The sequence below is a fragment of the Cornus florida genome, unplaced genomic scaffold (genome assembly GCF_030987335.1).
Source record: "Cornus florida cultivar Cherokee Brave unplaced genomic scaffold, ASM3098733v1 CherokeeBrave_3.0.0_Hap2_Chr10, whole genome shotgun sequence".
NCBI classification, from domain to species: Eukaryota; Viridiplantae; Streptophyta; class Magnoliopsida; order Cornales; family Cornaceae; genus Cornus; species Cornus florida.
Genome location: NW_026775580.1, coordinates 113,535,266 through 113,557,117, shown reverse-complemented (window position 1 = coordinate 113,557,117; position 21,852 = coordinate 113,535,266). Strand labels below are relative to the sequence as shown.

Sequence of the window (21,852 nt, the reverse complement as noted above, 5' to 3'; positions counted from 1 at the left end):
GGACATGAAACCACCCGTTTCGGGGTTCAATTCCAGTTTCCTTTATTTATTTATTATTTTTTAATAACTTACTATTTTTTAGTAATACATTGACCACCACAATTCTTTGAGCCACATTTACATCCAAGCAAGCATCAATAGGCATATATATATACGGTAAATATATATAGGCGCTGAGCACATATATTAATAATTATATAATTAAAAAAATTAATTTAACGGTTCCTAAAATTTAAAATCGAAATTGGAACACCGGTTCCAATTGTTAACAATTTCACCGATTCTTTGTGCATCCCAAATTTTACAAATGAGAAAATTACTTAGAGGACCTTTTTAGTTTTTACGGTCATAACTTTTCAAATACATGGATTCACCAAAATTGCCAAGTAGGCGTTAACAAACATTATGCATTATTTTAAATTATCTAGTATACAGTACCATTTTTACTTTTACTTTATCATTTTAGGATGATATGCACAAAAGTAAGTTGCACAAAAGTTGTATCTAAGTGAACAAAAGTGGTACTTAGGCGGATGTTTTTTTTAAAAAAATTCAAAGGTGATGCCTGATGGCACGAAAGTAGTGCCTAAGGTACCGTTTGGTTACAAAAAAAAAATGACAAAAAGATGAGAGAAATGAAAAATGAAAAGAAAAGTGAAGTGAATTAAAAGAAATTTAATTTTTCTAATATTAAGTTGGTTAGCATGAAAATTTATTGAAGAAAATTGTAATAAATATCATATTATAGCTTATATACCTAAATTGACTTTATTTTATAAAAATATTAAACTAATAAAATAAATAGTAGAATAATAAAGAATTAAGTAGTAGTAATGTATATAAAAAAATATGAGTTTGAATTAGTTCAAACGCAAACTAGTATTTATTTCATTTTCATTTATGATGGAAAATAATCATAGGAATGGAAGTCAAGTTTATTCAAACTCTATTAGCAATAAAGTTACTGTTGAACTCCAATTCTTTAAAATCCAATAAAAATCGATGAAATTGTTGTTGGTCTGCATTGATAAATAGAAACACAAAATACAAGCCGAAATAAAATTTTGGGGAAAATAAGAAGTGGCGGGAATCCTAATTTTTTAGAATTTTATATTTTCATTCCATCCAAACTAAAACATAAAAAATAAAAAATGATATTTTCTTTCTTTTCTTGTTGATTATATCTAGCCAAAGGAAGCCTAAGCAAACAAAAGTGGTACATGCATAAAAATAAAAATAAAAATAATAATAATAATAATATAAAAGGGGGCATAGTGGGTCATTCAAAATAATGCACAATGTCTGTTCATGTCTACCTCAACAATTTTGTAGAATTTATCTATTTGAAATTTGAAAAGTTTTACTTCGCATGACTGTAAAAAATGTTCCCCTAATTTTATTTATATGTACTTTTCCCTTTACAAATCTATTTTTAGTTTTTATTTTTCTCCAAAACCATAGCAAACAGAAATGGGAATGGATATTACAATAAATGGATTGATCATTTAGTTGGCCAATTTCGAGACCTTCCTACACAAGGTGGCCTACAAATTGGAAAAAACAGACAAAGATTAGTCTTTGTAATTAAATAGTTTTTAATTACACACTGATCTTTATAAATAAGGATGGACGGACCAGTTGGGAGTGATGTTTGGTCTATTATTGTACCATTTGTGAGCTATGAGGACCTCTCTGCACAGCAAATCAAATTTGAGTTGGTCCTTAGTCTCCTTCTTCTTCATGAATGACCCTACCCATCACCACAAGCGATCATCAAAGTTCGAACTGTAATTTAAAGAAGGCAACCAAAACAGATGAAGAAAAAGTTAATCACATGTACCGTCTCCTAAAATGAATGAAAACGGACATTACTTAATAACCTAATTGGTAAAGCACCTAACTTCTCAAGCGAGTGTACTTGATTTAAAGATGCAAATAATTTATGTCAAAACTCGAGTTAATTGAAAGAAAAAAAGAAAAAGAAAATAGAATTGAGACACCATGTATACCAGTAAACTGATGAATGCCAAAAGTACCCATTGAAAAATTATTCTACAATGAAGAGTAATAAACTCAAATCCTATAGATTGAAGAGAATACACTATCTCCACTTTACTTTGGCACACCTAACTAAAGCACCTTTAAAAAAAAAAAAAAGTAATTAAGGATCAATATAAGAAGTTAATAGATGGAAAGCTATAATGCCAAAATTAAGTTGGACCAGCATCAACATATAAAAACGATCAGTGGAATGAGACCATTGCAACTGATTTAAAATGTAAGGAAACAAGCGCGCACACACATATAACTACTGTTTAGTGCTCCATCTTGATACAGCAACAAATAAAGAATTTGAAAAGAAAGATAAAAATTCAAATCATCGATCTTTCACTATTTAGGAACCAATAAAACTAAAAACTCCACTTAAAATTGGGCCATTCGTAACTCTCGATTTTGATGGGAAAAACCTAAGAAAAATATTACCTTGTAACTCTCCACATCTCAGGATGGTATTTGTTCTATTCTGAACACAAATGACACTCAAGTAAGGTAATATTTTAGTTAGGTTTTTCCCATCAAAATCTTTGCTTACTCAAGCTCCAGCAACTACCTTGGCAATTTATATATGACACATTCCTTCCTATGTAATTTAATTTAGACATTAAAGAAGTGGCATCAAGCATGCAATTGCAAAATCATAAACAAAAAATTAATCAGAAAGCAACATTTTCAAAAAAACTTCAGTGTGAAAATCCAGAAAACTTACTAACGGGTATCAGCCTCTTACTTCTCAAAAGGAGGTCAGGAGTTCAAATCTCAAAAGAGACAAGTGTGTGTGAGTACCCATTAGATAAAAAATAAAAAAAAAATTAAAAAAAAAAAAATCCAGAAAACTTCCAAAAAGACTACAACCTTAATCAGAACATGTTATAATATGTCTGTAAAAGTAATACTACTGAAAGTTTGTCTTTTAGAAGCACTCTGTGTTTGGCTGATTTTCTTAACGGTCTGAATCACCAATAGTCTTTACATGAACAGTTCCCATTCTCAAAAAAATGGAACCGATTTGAATCCCGGACAATAATTTTTCTCTCAACAATCTTTGAAATAAATTTTAAAGCAGTGTGGCAGTCCACACAGGTCCTTAAATTCTTAAAGACCTTAATTGGCGTTCCTGGCGGAGTAGCAATGATTCCAAAAGCAACGGCAAGCTTCTCACTGTGATGGGAGAGATTTTGCTCCTTCTGTTCTTCTTCTACATCATGCAGCACAAAGTCCGTGTGAGGGGCATACCCTTCTTCCTTCATTCTCTTCAAAATTTTCTCCAAGAATTCATGTATTTCCTTTGATTTTGGGTGGGATGTATCTCCCACTAAGAACACGTGGACTTCTCTCTTGATTTCAATCCAACTCAAACCAGGTTTCTTTACCACTTCTCTGTCATCCATAGTCTTTCTGATTTTTGCCACTTCTCCCCACATACCAGCAGTTGCATAGATGTTGGCCAACGTAACATATGTAGCTGGATTTTCAGGTTCTATCTCGAATAACGCTTCTGCAGCTCGCTTTGCCAGTTCAAGATTTCCATGAATTCTACAGCCACTAAGTAGGGACGCCCACAAAACTTTGTCAGGTTTCATAGGCATTTTATTGATAACATCCTCAGCTTCTTTGAATCTGCCAGATCGCCCCAAAAGATCAATCACACATGCATAATGATCTGCTGTGTGAGCTAACCCGTGTTTATCCTCTATTGAGTGAAAATATTCAAGGCCTTTATCAACTAAACCAGCATGAGAGCAAGCATGAAGAACGCCAACAAAAGTAATGTGATCCGGCTGAGTGCCTGATTTGAGAAGCAACTCGAAAAACTGAAGAGCCTCATTGGGTCTGCCATGTTGAGCATATCCATTGATAAGGGAAGTCCACGAAACCAAATGCGGCTGAGGCATGCAATTGAAAACCCTTTTTGCAATGTCAATGTTTCCACACTTTGAGTACATATGGACGAGGGCACTTGCTGCATATGAATATGGGTCAAACCCAATTCGCATCATGTGCCCGTGAACCTGCTTACCCAAATCCTCAGCTGGTTGATCAGCACATGCATCTAATACTCCAGCAAAAGTAAAGTCATTAGGTCTAATCCCCGACCTTAATAAGTCTGAGAACAAGGCAAAGCCCTCATCGCTCTTCCCATCCTTAAAGTATCTATCAATCATTGCTGTCCAGGAAACAACATCTCTAGCTACTGTCCGGTCAAAAATGCGACGAGCTTCATGTATACTCCCACATTTCCCATACAAATCCGACAAAGCACTCCAAACCACCGCATCCGAAGCCAACCCTGTTCTCATAATATGTCCATGAATTTCTTTACCCCGATGTAAAGATTGAGTGGCAGTCGAAGCGGCAAGAACACTAGAAATCACAAACTTATTGCATTTCAAATTTTCATGCCTTTGCATCATTCTATAAAAATCCAAAGCTTCTTTAGGCCGGTCATGTCGAACAAAGCCCGATATCATGGCTGTCCAAGAAAAACTATCTCTCTCCGGCATTGCATCAAACAATTTCCGTGCTTCTTCCAATTGTCCCATCTTTGCGTAGCCAGAAATCATTGTATTCCAAGAACACAAGTCTCTATCGGTCATTTCATCAAACACCCTCCGCGCATCAGCAAGGCTCTCACACTTGCAGTACATGTCAAGAAGACAATTGGAAATAAAGGGGCCAGGTACAAAACCCGAGAACCGAATGTGGTCATGAACCCTTTTTCCCTCCTGGAGATCTCTTTGTTGAAGGCAGAGCTGTATGATCTTGGAGTATATAGTTGGGTTGGGGCGACGCACAAGCTCAAGCGTTTGAGTTGCGTCTCTTAAACGCTTTTGTTGGCATAGGATGTCTATGGCTTCTGTAAATTTATTTTCTTTACATAAGCGGCTTATGTGTTCATCTTTGTTATCCGATTTGAAGAAAGTTTTGGGTATAAAAGGTTTTTGATTGATTTGGATCTGAGGAGGAGGAGGAGGAGGAGAAGAGGAAGCAAAGCTTCTGTTGATGTGAAGAAAAGCGTACAGATTAGACGAAAAGAGTTTCAAAAGTTGTTTTTGCTTATGCAATTGAATCGATCTCATGTTTTCTCCCAACATGGATGAGTAAAAGTATACAGACGTTTTACATTGTCGTCGGAAACTTGAAATATAAAGTATTCAAAAACCTAAGCGGGAGGGAGTTGTTTTGGCGCAAAAGTGGGACCCACACCTAGGATGCAAATTTAACAATGAATCCATCCTGATTATATATATATATTTTTAATTTTTTTTATATAAATAAAATATATATTTAATATTTTTAAAATAAGTGTTAGTTAATACCAACTACTTAATAATTTAAAAGCTGGATCAATTTATTTATCAGTTTAATTTGAGCACATTGAACTAAATTAATTAATTAATTTATTTTTTTTTATACGGAAGACAAAATCACAAATTAGTTCGAAATAAAAATAAAATTAATACCACAAATTTGCTAACAGAAAAATAAACCCTTCCCCAAGTCAGCCCGATGCCATCCCAACCCACACCTTGCAACATTATATTAACAAGAAACATGGGACCCATCATTGGTGGGTCATATAGTAACGAGTAAGCACTACAGTAAGACTCAGTCAGACTCTGCTCCTGATTCAGAATTGTGAATTCAAAGAATTAGGTTTGAGTTTACAGTTGGAATGAGTTTTTATTTTTAACTCAGTCTGACTCTGGTTCTGACTTTTTTGCGTCAGACTCTGACTCTTGACTTAGCATCGTTAGAGTACATTAAAAAAAAAAAAAAAAAAAAATTAGGTTTTAGGTTTTAGGTTACGGTTGGGAGCCCGATGTACTACATGGTGCATGTAAAATCATTCAATTGGTCAAATTAGATTTGAAGTAAATTGAACTTGTATGTTTTGATTGGGTTTGATTCTCTCACAATCATTCAATTGTAGACGTACGGTTTAGAATATGAAAACGAAAGCTTTTGTCATTGGAAGAGGTAAAGTCAATCACGTACCAGATGATTTGAAGGTGGACTCTAAGTTGAAGCAAGTATTTCTCATGCATATATGTTAGCTAGATCGGTAAGGATTATCTTCTTTTTAGGTAATTTCTGTGAGGGTTATCTTCTCAGTTGCATTTATAAATTTCAGCCCTTCTCCCAAGCAATTATTGATGGTGAGAAAAGAAAAATTATATTCTTAAAAATTTAAGTAAATGTCTCCATTAATAAATTGTCCCTAACAATATTTGAACAATTAGTCTTTTTTTTTTTTTTTTCTCACTCGAAAAATTAGAACTCTGAACTAATAATGACATGACTGAATCATTTGTAACATGCTTGTACATTAAAATCTTCCAATTGAAAAAAAAAAAAAAAAAAACCTTTAATCTATAATAGAACTCACTTTACATTTAATAGTAACAAACTCACTTGATGACCCAATGGCCTAGCTATTGCATGTGCCTGATTATTCCCCTTTGAATAGTACGTATTCTTTTTCCATTTTCGTCTTTCACAGTGTTCAAAAATTTTATACACCGTTAAATGGTTGAGTTATATATCAAATCAAGCTAATTTGTTACCAGTCATCATTTTGTTTCTTTTTATTTTTTTTATTTTTTAATTGTGGATGTATGATATATAGGTGATAATGTTAATTATGCAGGACAAACAATCTTTAGATCACCGACAATATCGTGTATATATTCTTACGTTCAGTTGTAACCTACCTCTGCTCTTTCACCTCTTCATCATCACTTCCATGAATATCCCCTAGTACTCCGGTGAGTGGTTTATGTACTTAATTTAATCTCTGCTTATACTCTCTCCCCAAATCTCTCTCTCTCAATACTAATGGTACAATCAAAGAAATTCAGAGGTGTCCGGCAACGTCACTGGGGTTCTTGGGTTTCCGAAATTCGCCACCCATTACTGTAAGCTCACAGTGACATTCTTTCCTAAATTCCTTCTGTAGCATCTTAATTTTGTCATTGTGACTGATCTCTGTGCTTGTGTGCGTGTTTGTGTGTGTATGTGTGTGTGGGGTTCAAGGGCATGTTATAGAGAGACAAGGGGGCATGCAACATTCTGCATATGATAACGATACAAATTGTATATGTAGCATATATGTATACAACAGGGTACATAAATATGGAAATATATGTACATCTTTAGCTCGATCTTATTCTAATTTGTTGCAGGAAGAGAAGGGTGTGGCTAGGAACATTTGATACCGCCGAGGAGGCAGCTAGAGCCTATGATCAAGCTGCCATTTTAATGAATGGCCGAAATGCCAAAACCAACTTCCCTGTAGCCCGAAAACCAGACCAAGACTCGAACAGCACCAGCACCGATGATCAAGAGTCATCTTCATCGCCACTAAAGGGTCTATCAGAAATCCTACGAGCTAAGTTTCGAAAATGTAGCAAAACACCATCTCCATCTCTCACTTGTTTGAGGCTAGACACTGAGAATTCCCATATTGGAGTGTGGCAAAAGCGCGCCGGTCCGTGCTCAGATTCCAACTGGGTAATGACAGTTGATCTCGAGAAGAAGAACAATGGCAAAGTCAACGAGAGCGAATCATCACTGCCTTTGTCTGACCAGTCCCCAACAATGGTGGGTTCAAAGAGGTTGAGAAATGATGAGATGGATGAAGAGGAGAGAATTGCAGTGCAAATGATAGATGAACTTCTTTACACTAATTGTCCTAGCCCTTCATTTGAGATTCAAGGTGTGGGTTACTTTTGCATGTAGTTCCCTAAATATATATATATATCAATGTATCTATTTCTGTTCATATTGAAGACAAGGGAGGCTTTGGGTAGAAATTAATTAGTACTAATTAAGAAAATGTTGTCTAGCTAGGTGACAATGGATATATATATAGAAGAATAAAATTGTGTTAATTATCGAAAAAAAAAAAAAAAAGAATAAAATTGTGATAACAGTTTCTTTATCCTAATTACTTCTGTGTTATGTTATTTTTAGATTTAAATGGTCAAAGTACAAAGTTTCTCCTCTTAGGAATTTATATATATACATACATACAGATGAATGGAATTGCAGTGTGAAATAAGTGGGGACTAATTAATTATAATTTGTTTGGCAAAAGATTTATATTCTCACTAGATTTTGGAGGTTTGTTCTTGCATATCGTGGAGCAATTTTTATTTTTACTAGTTCTATGAGCTATAACATTTCATAAGAATGAAAATTAGTATTTTCTAGCTAGTTCTAGGTCTAAATGGACTTATTACTATATACAGAACATGCTCACGAAGTGTTTAGACAATCGCGTTGTGCTTGTAAATCAAATTCATCTTTTAATAGATTTTATAATAAAATTGACTAATAATAATTATATTGAAATTAGTTTGTCTTATTTACTTTGTGATTAACTTGTAGAATTCCTTGGTCTCATAAGTAAAGATTGTCTTCTTTCTGCCGACCATCCGCATAAGTAAAGCTGGGTCATCTTCTCATAAGTAAAGCTTGAGCAATGAAGTTCTTGAATATATATAGTAGTGTCAGTGAAAAGTACATTTGTTGCAGTGATTTCATTGGTCGATCAATGACATATTCCTATACACAATAAATATATACTACCGTATAGGTCTGCAAACATGTTTTCGATTCGATAAAGTTCTTTCTTTATAAAAGGAATTCGAATGCTTGTTTGCACTCACATTTTCAGATAATTAATTGTTAGCTTCACAAAACATGCATCCTAATTAAAACAGAAGCTAGGTCAAACTCAATGAGACTCATGCATGAAGATTATCATGAAATGCATTAGTTTATTGAGGCGTTTGCAATCATAAATTTTTTTATAAGAAGCAGACCGAAGCTCCAAAACCACACACACACACACACACATATATAAACAAAAAGCAGCAACTAGGAGATGCTACAATTGAACCAGAGAGAGGCAACAGCGAGAACAAACTCTGATCAATACGTGGCTAAGAAGATAAAGTTAAATTTGTCTACCTTTATCTTTTTGGGTCTCAATTTAGTCTCAAGCCCTAGATCACAGTTTTGAGGCGACAAAGAAAAGAAGAAAGGAAGAAGAGATGGAAATTTGTTGATTGAAATTGAATATCAACTTTGTGGTCAAATATTGAGTTAAGAAGCTGGTGGAAATAACAAGTATTAAGAAGCTGATTTTTTTTTTTTTTTAACATAACAATAAAAAATGAATAATTTTATTCTTAGTTTTTTTAAAGGAAGTTAATATTTTCTAATTTTTCAATTCTTAAATAGTAATATATATTATTTGTGCACCAAATTGGGACAAGTACAAGAACCATACAACAATAGCAAGATATCCTCATGTCCAAAAGCATTAAATTTTACTACCTTTTTCATGATTAGTGGGTTAATGTAGTTGGTCTACATGTGATGATGCTGGTGGTGATGCTGATAATTACGATGCTCATCTTTGATATTGTAATCAAAACAAAAACTTATTAATCATCAACAAAAACAAGTTAGTAACAATTTTATTTAAAACTCACAAAATTCATGCTCTCTCTCACTTAGTCTTTTTCAAATTACTTACGTGATGATGCCGGTGGTGGTGATGATCATAACTTGATATTGTACACAAAAACACAAACTTAATCATCGACAAAGACAAGTGACCAACGATTTTCTTTTAACTCACAAAAGTCATGTTCGTCCCTAGTCTTTCTCTAATAAGAAGATGGCAACAAGCTCTTAATGATGTTGCTTTCTCGCACGCCCACAAATGATCATACGACAAATAGTGAAATAGTGATTTTTAACACGGATATACAAAGAACCGTTGGATTATTAAAATCATGGCATCGCACTGAATCGCCACTTTAATTTAATTTTTTTACGATTCGATTTCAAATTTGATTCAAAAATGAGAAGTCACTAGTTTACGATTTCGATTCTAAATTAATTGGAACCAGAATTAATTCCAACCGTATAGTAAACAAAATATATATTATATATACCTATATTACAATATTAATAAACAACAATATAACATATGTTACAAAGATTAAAAAAAATAAAAATTTCTTAATTGGTACTATCACACACATGCCTCCATTGAGATTCGAACCCTGACCTCCTTTTGAAAAGTAGAAGTTTGATAACAATATATATTTTTTGACCACACACAGAGATAACGCTACTCTTTAATGAATTTTTACTTCTATATTTCATATTTATTTCACAAAAAATTATAATAGTTCATTTGCATTACAAATATATTTTATTTCTTGGTTGAGAGGTTTATTATTGTGCAAAGGTAAATCCATCTTTTTGGTAGTGAGTTATTGAGGGTTTTTTTATTTTTTTATTTTAAAAAAAAGGACCTGTGGTTTGGAACTGAACCAAACATGTCTTTTAACGTTTTTGTTCATAATTTCAATTTAGTTAAAAATCGTATCGAATCGGACCATCTACAGATAAGCCGATAGCTAAATATTGAAATAAATTAATGATGAAAATGCCCAACTAATGAAATGAAGAAGAATCGTTCTACAGCAACCAACTCTTGACTTTGCCACTACCCACAGCCCTCCTCATGGGACCCACGAACCATGTTGACCACGGTGCTTTGAAGAGTGACAATGCTGAGAATTAACAATAATATAATTTCTTGATTAAATAAATAGGATTTGTGTTTTTCATTATTAATTTTTTTTAAAAAAATTATTATTTTCTTTCAAAGACAAAAACTTCATTGACATAATTGAATTAAGACAGAAAAAAAAAAAGAAATGTAAGTACATCTATATAATTGAATATTACGTTCTAAATTATATTTTTTTGATTCTATAATTAAACAAGATTAAACAAGATTTTTTCTTCTTTGCAATGAAATCAAAATGACCAACCAACAACTTTGATTTCCACAAAACAAGTCCGAAGCAGGTACTTGGGAAATGCATGTGGCTATGTCTCTTAGCATGTTCGGTCCAAAAACTCAACTACCCACCCTACCTACCCTTATCAACAACAAAATAATAGTATAAAAAAGTCTTCCCCATTGATGTCGACGGATGCCTTACTGTACTTAACAGGGTACAAAAAGTCAAACAATTTATTTCGACACAGCAACACACCAATTACAACTAAATCTTTGTTTGGTGAAAAAAATATACCACAAAATCCAAATTAGAACACATGTAATATATGTTTTTAATTCACTCCTCCATTTATTTTGTGTATCGAGGTCTGCGGCTAGTAGATAGGGGGTTTACGTCTGTTCAATTGTACCAATTATGTACTATTTGTAGTTTTGAAAATATTTTTTTTTATTTTTAGAGAAATTAAAGTAAAAAATTGTACAAAAATTTTAATTTTTTAAAAATTCAGTTATAAAAATGTCTAGTTTTTAAATTCTTAAAAATTATTTTTAAAATTACAAATCAAACATGTTTTAATTATCAAAAGAAAAAAAAATTATTTTGTTACAAGTTGAAATAGTTATGTCACAATTGCAAAATAAGTTATTATTATTATTATTATTTTTGCCGTAAGCAAAATAAATTATTTCACACTTGTTAAAGAACGTTACACATTGTAGAAATAAGTGGAGCAGAGAATTATATACAATAAAGTCTTGTATGTTTGTGAGATGCAAATATTAATCACAAAAAAAAGTCTTCAATGCACCAATCAAACCATACTACTAGTGTCACATAAAAGGTTGTTAAAGAACCTTTTATTTGTTGTATTCATAGTAGGGTTTGTGGTGGAGAGCGTCGCCAAGAGTCAATGGGCTGAGTACCATTAAGTCTAAAGTGAGTCCAAAAGCATACAATGCGGTTGGTCCCAACCCATCCCCACCTCTCTACAAAGAATTGTACCAGAGAGTTGAAAATGAAAATCACTAATTAACTAGTGAGGTCCAGTAGCAAAAGGCTCTCTTATTCTCAAACCAGGGTATATATATATATATATATATATATATATATATATATATATGTTTGTATAATATAATATATGAGAAATATAGGAATTTCGCTTTTGTGTGAAAAGCTACTTCAACTTTGGATTAAGAAGCAAATTTGAAAGCAGAGAAAAATATAATCTGCTGGAACTCTCTTTCACAAACGAGGGATTCATCCATCTCTTCGAGTTATATCAAGTGACCATTTCTTTGGTTTGATTAGTATGGCTTATCTAGATAAGAAATTTATACTCCGTTTGATTACATTGAAATTAAGTATTGAAAATTTTAAGAGCTGAATTTTAAGTTGTAATTAAAAATGAATATATATATTTTTTTATATCTTTTTGAATTTTTTCAGTAATAAGTGATATATTTGATATTTAAAATTTTATTCCGTGGTGCTTATCGTTTTCAACGGTATTCAAAGTGCGTTATCAAATACACTTAATTGGATAATCGTTGAATATATTCAGAATTAAGTAATCAAACAACTCTGTCAATGTAAAACATTTTTTGAAAATAATTTTTTTTAATTTTTTGGTATTTGGTTGTCCAATATATATATATATATATATATATATATATATATATATATATATATATTTTACTTGGTAAATTTTTTAAAAAAGTGACTTACCAATAAAATATTGGAATATAAATACTTAGACTAATGGATAGGTAAAAGAGAAATTTAATAATCAATGAGTAAAATAAGGGCTTCAATTTTTATTTTAAAATGTTTTAAGAAGTAAAACACCAAAATATACTTTTCAAAAAAATATTTTATAGGACCTTTACCATATATCGAAAAATAAAAAATAAAAAAATATTTTACAAAAAAAAGTATTACTTGAAAAATATTATAGAGGTTTTTCAACAATTTTATAGAATATAAACTCCCTAATTTTTTTTAATTTTTTTTTCCTTTATTGACAAGTACATGTTTTGTAATGGGTACTTGGGTAGAATTTTTTTTTGGGCTACAAGGCTCTTCCATAGAACATTTTTATTGGGCAGAAATTACGTCCCTGAGGCTGCCCAGAAAAAAAATGGGCTTGATCTTGGGCTTAGGCTTCTCCACTGATAGGACCCGGAAAAAATTTATATCCGTCTTGGTTCTTCTCACTTCTGAGTCAGGCTTAGTCTTGTACTTTAAGCCTTTAAAATAAACTGCATGTGAGTATAGAAGCAGATCAGCCAATTGGGCTTAGCCCACAAAGGATCCAACTTTGACTTCAATTAAAGCCCAATTCCAGTGTTAAAGATTAGAGTTTGTCCTTCAATTCGTACAACTGAACCTGGACCCAATAATAGATCACGTGAACCTCTCTCTCTCTCTTTCTCTCTCTCTATATATATTTTCTTATAGCACGTGTGTCAGTCCACGACATACATCATTTAAGTCAAGAGTACGATTCCAAAGCGGAATTTTAAGAACGTATCTCCCGAATCCGCGCTATACCCCTGGCGGCCCATGAACCTATATTTAGAGTATGTGATACATAAAACATTCATGTCACAAAAGCATATAATAAGTTCTTTAATACGTCCAACTTTGATCACAAGGGAAGATGACTATCACCTTTTAAGACTTTGCTAACTCCAAAAATAAAACGAAGTTCACTTTACATACGCTAATCTTCACCTTTCTCTATGCACTGAACTATTCAACTCACACAATAAGATCCGGATTCTAATATGTCTAATATGCCTATTATTGCTTCTCGAAAGATATAGTGATAGATTTTGAAGTATTCTTGTAATTGAAAGTTTTGTCATTCAAAGTCTAGACCTGGTAGTAGTTACTTGAAGGTAATGCCAATGAATGGAGAGATAATAGCAATGAATGATATGAGAGAAAAAAATGGGTGGTTGGTCATATATATTTGACAAAGAGAAATAATTAGTCCAGATCTAAAACATTGAATATGATAATGTAGAATAGAAAAAGATGGACCATATTTATGGGTGGCACAAAAGAACCAAATTGGAATATGCCATTCTTTACTTTTCCAACTTCTTGTCCCACACTTTATCTTGTGATTAAATGCATATAATAGTCGTTTACATCGCATTTTTATAAGCTTCAGATAAGATGCCATCCTTGGGCCACACATATAACTATATATATATATATATATTTTTCGAGTATATAACTATTAAACAATAAGACTTTTTGATAAAAAAACAATATGAAGTATAAACTGATAATATGAGACCTTTCGATACAAAAAGAATATGATCTGACAATAATATAAAATATTTAAAGTATCTTGTTGTTATTGTTCTTGTAAATTATCTGTTTATTGCCTGTAGAAACCTTAAAATTCATCACGGCTAATTTCACTTGGCGCATTAGCAATATATATATATATATATATATATATATATATATATGAATTATAAACTGATAATATGAGACCTTTCGATACAAAAAGAATATGATCTGACAATAATATAAAATATTTAAAGTATCTTGTTGTTATCGTTCTTGTAAATTATGTGTTTATTGCCTATAGAAACCTTAAAATTATATATATATATATATATAAACTCATGATATATTGTTACTTTTTAAAATGGATAAAGAACTTCTTTTTAATTTTTTTTGGGTAGTATTATAACATTTTTATTTTTCGTAAAGAATGACTTGTGGATGAGAAAGAAGAAGAAGAATAAGATGAGAAGAAATTGTAGTACATGTTTTGTGAATAAAAGCAAGTTGCAATAAAATCTTCCAAACTGGCTGGAGTTTTAAGGAGCAATCTTAAACTATAAAGGACAAAATTACAAAAAGGGTTGGAGAATGGGGGAGAAGCTCTTGAACCAAGTATTTGCAAAGTAAAATTAGAAAAACCATTACCAAATAACAATAACAATTCAATATATACACATTTTCACAACCATTATGAGTGCATTATTTAGCAACAGTTTCTTCATAATATACATTATTTTTGAAAGGTATCTTCACAATATATTTGCTCTAATTTTAAAAACAAATTCAGGAAATAGGTAGATTTTAGACCGACTAGTCGGAAAAAAGAAAAAGAAAAAGAAAAAGAAAAATCGTGTGGTATTAATTGATAAAAGTGGACAATTAAATTACTTTAAAAAATTGGGTAAAAAACGTTTTCTCCAACAACGTTTTATTGAAAAATATTTTAATACTCCAACAACGTTTTATTGAAAAATATTTTAATAGTCAGAGCGATTTATAACTTATTAAGCTCACGTTTTATTGTCATTACAATATATTGACATTATTTTTCACTAAATTTTAAAAATATTTTGATAGTTAGGACTACTTATAACTTATTAAGCTTACGTTTTATTGTCGTTACAGTATATTGACTCTCACATTTTATTGTCATTATAGTATATTTCTTATTAAATCTAACTGAGATAGTTACAGAGATTCGGTCTAAACATATTCACTGTAATGATACTTTACTTTATTTTATTTTTATAATGATCAATAAAATAAGTGTACGTTACTTCCAACATCAAAATTTAAGGGTATCCCACAAAGATATCCGAATCTTCCAAAGAACATAAATAGAATATTCCATAAGTTATTTATCAAGTTTTGATTTCAAATTTACCTTGTGTTTATGGTGTATGGAAAAAGGCAGCTTAAAAAAGGGCACGCATATGTACTTTTTATTATATTTGTTGGTATAAAGTCACGCACATTCCACATGCCTTCAAGATTATACCAAACCTCTTCCAGTAATCAATGGAAAATAACTTATGGAATAATCCGCCCTGACTATTAAAAAATTGGGTCAAAAATGTTTTTTTCAACACAGTTTTATTGAAAAATATTTTGATAATCAGAGCGATTTATACTTTATTAAGCTAACGTTTTATTATCGTTATAGTTCATTGACGATATTTTTTACTAACATTTTATTGTTGTTATAGTATATTGACGTTATTTTTTACTAAAATTTAAAAAATATTTTGATAGTTAGAACGACTTGTATCTTATCAAGTTCACGTTTATTATGATATTGACATTATTTCTCACTAAATCTAACTGAGATAATTGTAAAGATTCGGTCTAAACATATTGACATTATTTTCTACTAAATCTAACTGAGATCATTATAAAGATTCGGTCTAAATACGTTAATAACGAACGATACTTTATTTTATTTTTTGTAATCATCAATAAAATAAGTGTACCTTACTTCCAACGTCAAAACTTAAGGGTATCCCACAAAGATATCCGAATCTTCCAAAGAACATAAATAGAATATTCCATAAGTTATTTATCAAGCTTTGATTTCAAACTTACCTTGAAATGACCTTTGTGTTTATGGTATTATATTTGTTTGGCATAAAAGTCACGCATATTCCACATGCCTTCAAGATTATACCAAACCTCTTCCATTAATCAATGGAAAATAAGTCATTGGCTCGGAACGAGCCGGTGCTCGGCTTTCTAGGCGCGGGTTGAAGCCTCGTTTGGCGGAGTTGCTTTAGCCTACTAACGGCTGTTCCTTTGGAGTGAATCCTGGTTCGCCACGTGGATGAACTACAAATATCAATTTTATTATATTATTATTATTATTATTATTTTTTGGGTAAGTTGGTGAAAGAAATTTTCTTTTAACAGTTATGTCCACAATTTCATAAAAGATGTGATGAATGCATTCTAATTTTATATAAATGTGAATTATCATGATTTTTTTGTTGATTCAATTAATGAGAATTAAGTATAAAATTTATTTACATCATTTAACTTAAAATCAAAAATAAAAAGATAAATTACACTAATTTTCTTTAAGATTTATTATAATTACAAAGATATTCTCTATAAATTTTAAAATTACTCTTGACATCGTTTAAAAACAAAACTTAACTTTATTACACAGAGTAGCTTTAATCAATGACAAAAATTGTTAATGTCATCTACTAAATATATTTAAAATACCAATACTGCCCTTAATTAAATTAAAAGACAGTTTGAACCTTATTTTTATAAGGTGAAATTACAAATCAGACCACATCATCCCTTCCACTATAACCTTTACACGAACTTCCCATCCAAAAGCAATCCATTACCATGTTCCAAATCATCTAGTTCTGATTTGACTACATGATATCTTTTCAACCAATGAAATTTAAAATTCATGCAACCTTTTAAAAATAAAATAAAAAATAAAAAAAAAAACCTTTAACATTCACACACACACACACGTAAATTGTTGTATTTGGAGATTAAGTTTGCTAAATATAAAGTAGTTATTATCAAACATACTAGATTTCATTTGGTGTTGTGTTATTATAAAAATAAGAAGAGTAACCCATGGAAGTGTCAAGCCAACCACTAGCAGCAAGCTCAGTGCTTGATACAACTATCCTTGATTTTACTTACGATGGATTGGATCTCTTCTCGTCAATGACTTGTCAAGTATGAATGGAGTTAACTCCACCATGTCATCTAATTGTCAATCTTTGTAAACCCTATCTCTGCAGTGTGAAAGTGAAAGTGAAAGCTTTCCCCTTTTCAAAAATTTTTCCTCTAAAAATTGGTGACATGGCAAAGCATCATCAAGATGATATAGGTAGTATAATCATTTTCATGGTGTTTTGTAAGGACATTTTAGTAAAATGTACAAATATATTAATTCATTTGGTGGTCCGTCACTAGTACAAGAGACCTATTTAACAAGGTTTGTTTTTTTATGAGAGATCTGTGTAATTTTGTCAATAGTAGTAAAAGTTCGTATAATTAAAGCAAATTATGAGGGAGATTCGTGTAATTTATTCAAAATAAAAAAAAAGTGCACTTATAAAAATTAGTGTATTTATTATTATTTTTTAATAAATAATATGATTATAAAATAATTGAAAGAAAAACAAGTTATATATATTGTGAATAGCGTGGCAGCTAAAAACTTATAATCAAAATAAATTCCCATGGTGGTGTGTTTATGTTTATTATTATTATTATTTTTTGGTATCATTGTGATGTAGGGCTTTTTAGAGCACATTATAATTTATTATCCGATAATTTACAACTCCACATTTTATATGCATAATCTTATGCAAAATACAAAAAATTGAAGATGATCATGATTCTCAATCTTCTAATCTTAAGGACGTTGATAGAAGAAATTTGTATAATTTTTTAAAAGTGGAATATAATAAAATTTTTATTTTATATATTCAAAATTTTGGAACCTATAAACACTACAAGTTTATCAGTGCTTATAATGAGATTCTATGATTAATTATGAAATACAGTCAAATTTAATCAGAATAAAAAATATTTCTAAAATTAGCTCATGGCTTATCAACAGTCAATCCAATGCCAACCAGCTTCAACAGGCGCCACTTCGTCTGCCACCTGGCATCCCAATTAAAGTCTCTCTATCAACGGAATAAAACCCTGAGATATACTCCTCCTTGCACAAAAACAAAGAATATTCGCAATTCCAGCCCTCGCATATTCTGTCTTTACGTTATATCATCCCCTCCTCCACCCTCCCATTTTCTTCCACTTTCCTTCACTTTCCTCTCATACTATGTACTCATTTTCTTAATTTCCCTCCCATCGCCTTCGCTTGTCTACTGCTTCTAATTACTTAATTCTCGAGAGAGAAAGTAGTATCGATATGAAGTTCGGAAAGAGTCTTAGCAATCAGATCGACGAGACCTTACCTGAATGGAGAGACAAGTTTCTTTCCTATAAAGAGCTGAAGAAGAAGCTGAAACTCATTGAACCCAAAGCTGGAGACAAGAGGGCCACCAAGCGGCCCAGGTTGGCCTCCGCCGGAGATTGTACGGACGGTGCCGGAGAGAAGGAGGTGAGCGAGATGACCAAAGAGGAGGTCGATTTCATCAAATTGTTGGAGGACGAGCTCGAGAAATTCAACACCTTCTTCGTCGAGAAGGAGGAAGAGTACATTATCAGACTAAAGGTACTACTACTGCTACTAATTCATTAATCTTTCATTAATTAATGGCTTGAGATCTAGTTTTGCATTTGTTTTGCAACATAGCAAAACGACACCGTTCCCTTTCTAATTTCTATATACTGTGTGTTAAACCGAATTCTTGAAATTTTACTAATTATTATTAAACAGTACACTCTGTATTTTTGTTAAATTAAGATGGTTGTTTGATGACTTAATTCATTGCTTAATTTATTTTTATCTAATTATGTCAGTGTTATAATGCAATTTGAATATTCTTATAATGTCACAAACTTCTTTAAAATGAAGTAAAATTTGAAATGACAATTGACTTAATTTACTATTGAATACTAAACCCTTAAAATAAAAAAAAAAGAAGAAAAAGATAGGAGTTGGTTGGCTTGGTTCCCATGAAACCAATGAAATTATATAAAAAAAAACTCCATTAAATATCTCTGTAACAATTTCTGTTCTGGGGTTTACACATACTCATAATTGTTGTTATAATTGAAATTGACAAGGATTTTTATTTATTGAAAAAAATCAATACTGATTAGTTATGTATCAATTTGGATTTTCGAAAACATAATTTTAGATTCAAATCCAAGAATTGTCATAAATTCGCAGTCAGCAGTCAATAGTTAATGGTTCAAATTTGTCATGAATTTTGGTTTTTGGGACTGAAAATCCACATTTTCTGTTTCAATAGAACTATAAATGATGTATGCTGTAATATTTTCTCTTGAAATGATTAGTGAATTTTTTTCTTCACAGTTCATTTGACGACATGGAAAATATAGTTTAGTTGTAGTGTGTTTACCTTTTTAATGGGTGGTTGTGATTACATCAATTTTGTCCAGATGCTTGGAAAAGAATCCAAGTCCAATTGTAATGTGTTCCACTTTGTTTGAGTAATTTCTGCGCACTAATGTTCTCAATTTAGCATATTCTGTGCTCCATTACTATGTTTGGTCGAAAGATGTCCGTTCTTTTTTATTTTTAAAAATAAATAATAAATTTGTGAGTTTAGGTGGGATATGGTGGATTCAGATTAAATGGTGGCATGTTTTAATTTTATTGTGATTGGTGGTACAGGAGTTGCAAGATAGAGTTGCAAAGGCCAAGGATTGGAGTGAAGAGATGTTAAAGATACGGAAGGAGATTGTGGACTTCCATGGAGAGATGGTTTTGTTGGAGAATTATAGTGCCCTTAATTATACAGGTAAATTCATTCTCCATTATTTTTTTTTTGCACGAGTCGATGATTTAATATCAGTTTATTGTGTTTGATAAAATAAGTACCTCATTAGCATAATTGCATTCGACTGGTATTAGAATCAATGCTTTTCTGGAAGAAAATGCAAATATTTTATGACACATGTATGTGGTAGATATGACCACATGTAAGTCCAGCTAAGCTCGCAATGCACGTGGAAATGCAGATCTTGTACATGGACTAGTTACTGTCGAGCAAGTATTTAGTGTCAGTCTAAAACTTGCGGTGCCTGAAAAATACAGATTTTTTGAATTTTAAAAATCATGAACTATAAAGTTTTATCGAACAGAACTATCTGAGAACTGCGGGAATAATAATATACTGGCTGACTGTATTGCAAAATGCATGTGCAATCATCAGTCATGGACTTTTGAAACTTCTTCAATGTTAATTCTTTGATGTATCCAAGTGAAGTAATATTTACGTAATATTGGTTTGAACAGGATTGGTAAAGATACTTAAGAAGTATGACAAGAGAACTGGCGCCCTCCTTCGCCTGCCCTTCATTCAGAGGGTCTTACAGCAACCCTTCTTCACCACTGATTTACTATACAAGCTTGTGAAGGAGTGTGAGACAATGCTCGATCGCCTTTTTCCTGTAAACAAACCTCTGGCTTCTACCGAGGCAACTGATGATGGGAATGATGAACCCTTAACTTCTTCTGCCACTACCAAGAATGATGGTCTGCTGAGGATACCCAAGGAACTTGCAGAAATTGAGTTCATGGAGAGCTTATACATGAAGAGCACCATATCAGCACTGCGAGCTCTGAAGGAAATTCGCAGTAAAAGCTCAACTGTTAGTTTTTTCTCATTGCCGCCGCTGCAAATTAGTGGTTTGGAGGATACATGGAATAAAATTCCTGTTCTGGAGCAAGAAGCAAAATAGTTCAATTTTATGAAGGGAGAGAGGATAAATGTGTCACTTCCTTTAGTTTTTGTTTTTTTTATTTTTATTTTTATTTTTTTACTTGTGCATTTGAAATGCATGTATTTTACTAACACGTGTAAAATCTATAAATTTAAGGACGATGAAATTCGTATAATAGAATCATATGTTCTGTATGTCTCTTCAAGCTTCCTGCAAATTTCGTATAATAGAATCATATGTTCTGTATGTCTCTTCAAGCTTCCTGCAAATTTTAAACTTCCCAGTAGGCAAATGTGCTTTTTGCTAATCCAGGAGCCAAGTTTAATTGATTTTAAGGGCTGCTTAGTTGATTTATATATATGGTCCATTTTAGGAACACTCCTGATAATTGTGCTTTTCTCGAGGTAGAAGATAACTTTGGAGGTGATGAAATAATTTCAAGGTAGAAGATAGCTTTGGAGGTAGGATGAAATTTAAATCTGAATGTAGAAAGAAAATGGGAGGATCCAATTGCACCAATCCAAACGTACAGGAGCAACATTGTTTAGTGGAAGTAATAACAACTTGTTTTTGCTTTCATTAACCCAAAAAAAAAAACACTTGTTTTTGCTCTGATGTGTTTCTTTTATATTTTTATTATTATTTAAAAACTATGCCTCTCCTTTTGATTGTTTTATAAAGATTAGACAAATATTACTTTGCAGCTACAATTACAATTCAGTTCTAAATTAGCAGTTGAGAATATGCTTTCCGATTGTGCTCTCCCACTCTCCTATCGGAGTTTTCTTCTTTCTCT

General features: G+C 31.7%; 3 protein-coding genes across 3 annotated transcripts; 2 read left to right on the top strand and 1 right to left on the bottom strand.

Moving 5' to 3' along the window:
- Positions 1–2,900: 2,900 nt before the first annotated feature.
- On the bottom strand, positions 2,901–5,236 carry LOC132277301 (pentatricopeptide repeat-containing protein At4g37170). Its single transcript, XM_059779120.1, has one exon. It carries the CDS (start codon positions 5,151–5,153, stop codon positions 3,015–3,017), a length of 2,139 nt encoding a protein of 712 aa, XP_059635103.1. The 5' UTR covers positions 5,154–5,236; the 3' UTR covers positions 2,901–3,014.
- A 1,185-nt stretch (positions 5,237–6,421) lies between these two features.
- LOC132277300 (ethylene-responsive transcription factor WIN1-like) lies at positions 6,422–8,013 on the top strand. Its single transcript, XM_059779119.1, has 2 exons — positions 6,422–6,977; positions 7,245–8,013. Exons 1-2 carry the CDS (start codon positions 6,898–6,900, stop codon positions 7,798–7,800), a joined length of 636 nt encoding a protein of 211 aa, XP_059635102.1. The 5' UTR covers positions 6,422–6,897; the 3' UTR covers positions 7,801–8,013.
- Positions 8,014–18,417: 10,404 nt separating this feature from the next.
- LOC132277299 (SPX domain-containing protein 2-like) lies at positions 18,418–21,250 on the top strand. The gene is made up of 3 exons (XM_059779118.1): positions 18,418–18,915; positions 20,005–20,131; positions 20,629–21,250. The coding sequence occupies exons 1-3, from the start codon at positions 18,610–18,612 to the stop codon at positions 21,072–21,074; spliced, it is 879 nt and encodes a 292-aa protein (XP_059635101.1). The 5' UTR covers positions 18,418–18,609; the 3' UTR covers positions 21,075–21,250.
- The last annotated feature ends 602 nt before the right edge of the window (positions 21,251–21,852 follow it).

Bases quoted from the DNA above. Each gene is read 5' to 3' on its own strand.
- LOC132277301 (XM_059779120.1), bottom strand. From the start codon at position 5,153: ATGTTGGGAGAAAACATGAGATCGATTCAATTGCATAAGCAAAAACAA.
- LOC132277300 (XM_059779119.1), top strand. From the start codon at position 6,898: ATGGTACAATCAAAGAAATTCAGAGGTGTCCGGCAACGTCACTGGGGT. The intron at 6,978-7,244 runs GTAAGCTCACAG...AATTTGTTGCAG, and splicing joins GAAATTCGCCACCCATTACT to GAAGAGAAGGGTGTGGCTAG.
- LOC132277299 (XM_059779118.1), top strand. From the start codon at position 18,610: ATGAAGTTCGGAAAGAGTCTTAGCAATCAGATCGACGAGACCTTACCT. The intron at 18,916-20,004 runs GTACTACTACTG...TTGGTGGTACAG, and splicing joins AGTACATTATCAGACTAAAG to GAGTTGCAAGATAGAGTTGC. The intron at 20,132-20,628 runs GTAAATTCATTC...TGGTTTGAACAG, and splicing joins TAGTGCCCTTAATTATACAG to GATTGGTAAAGATACTTAAG.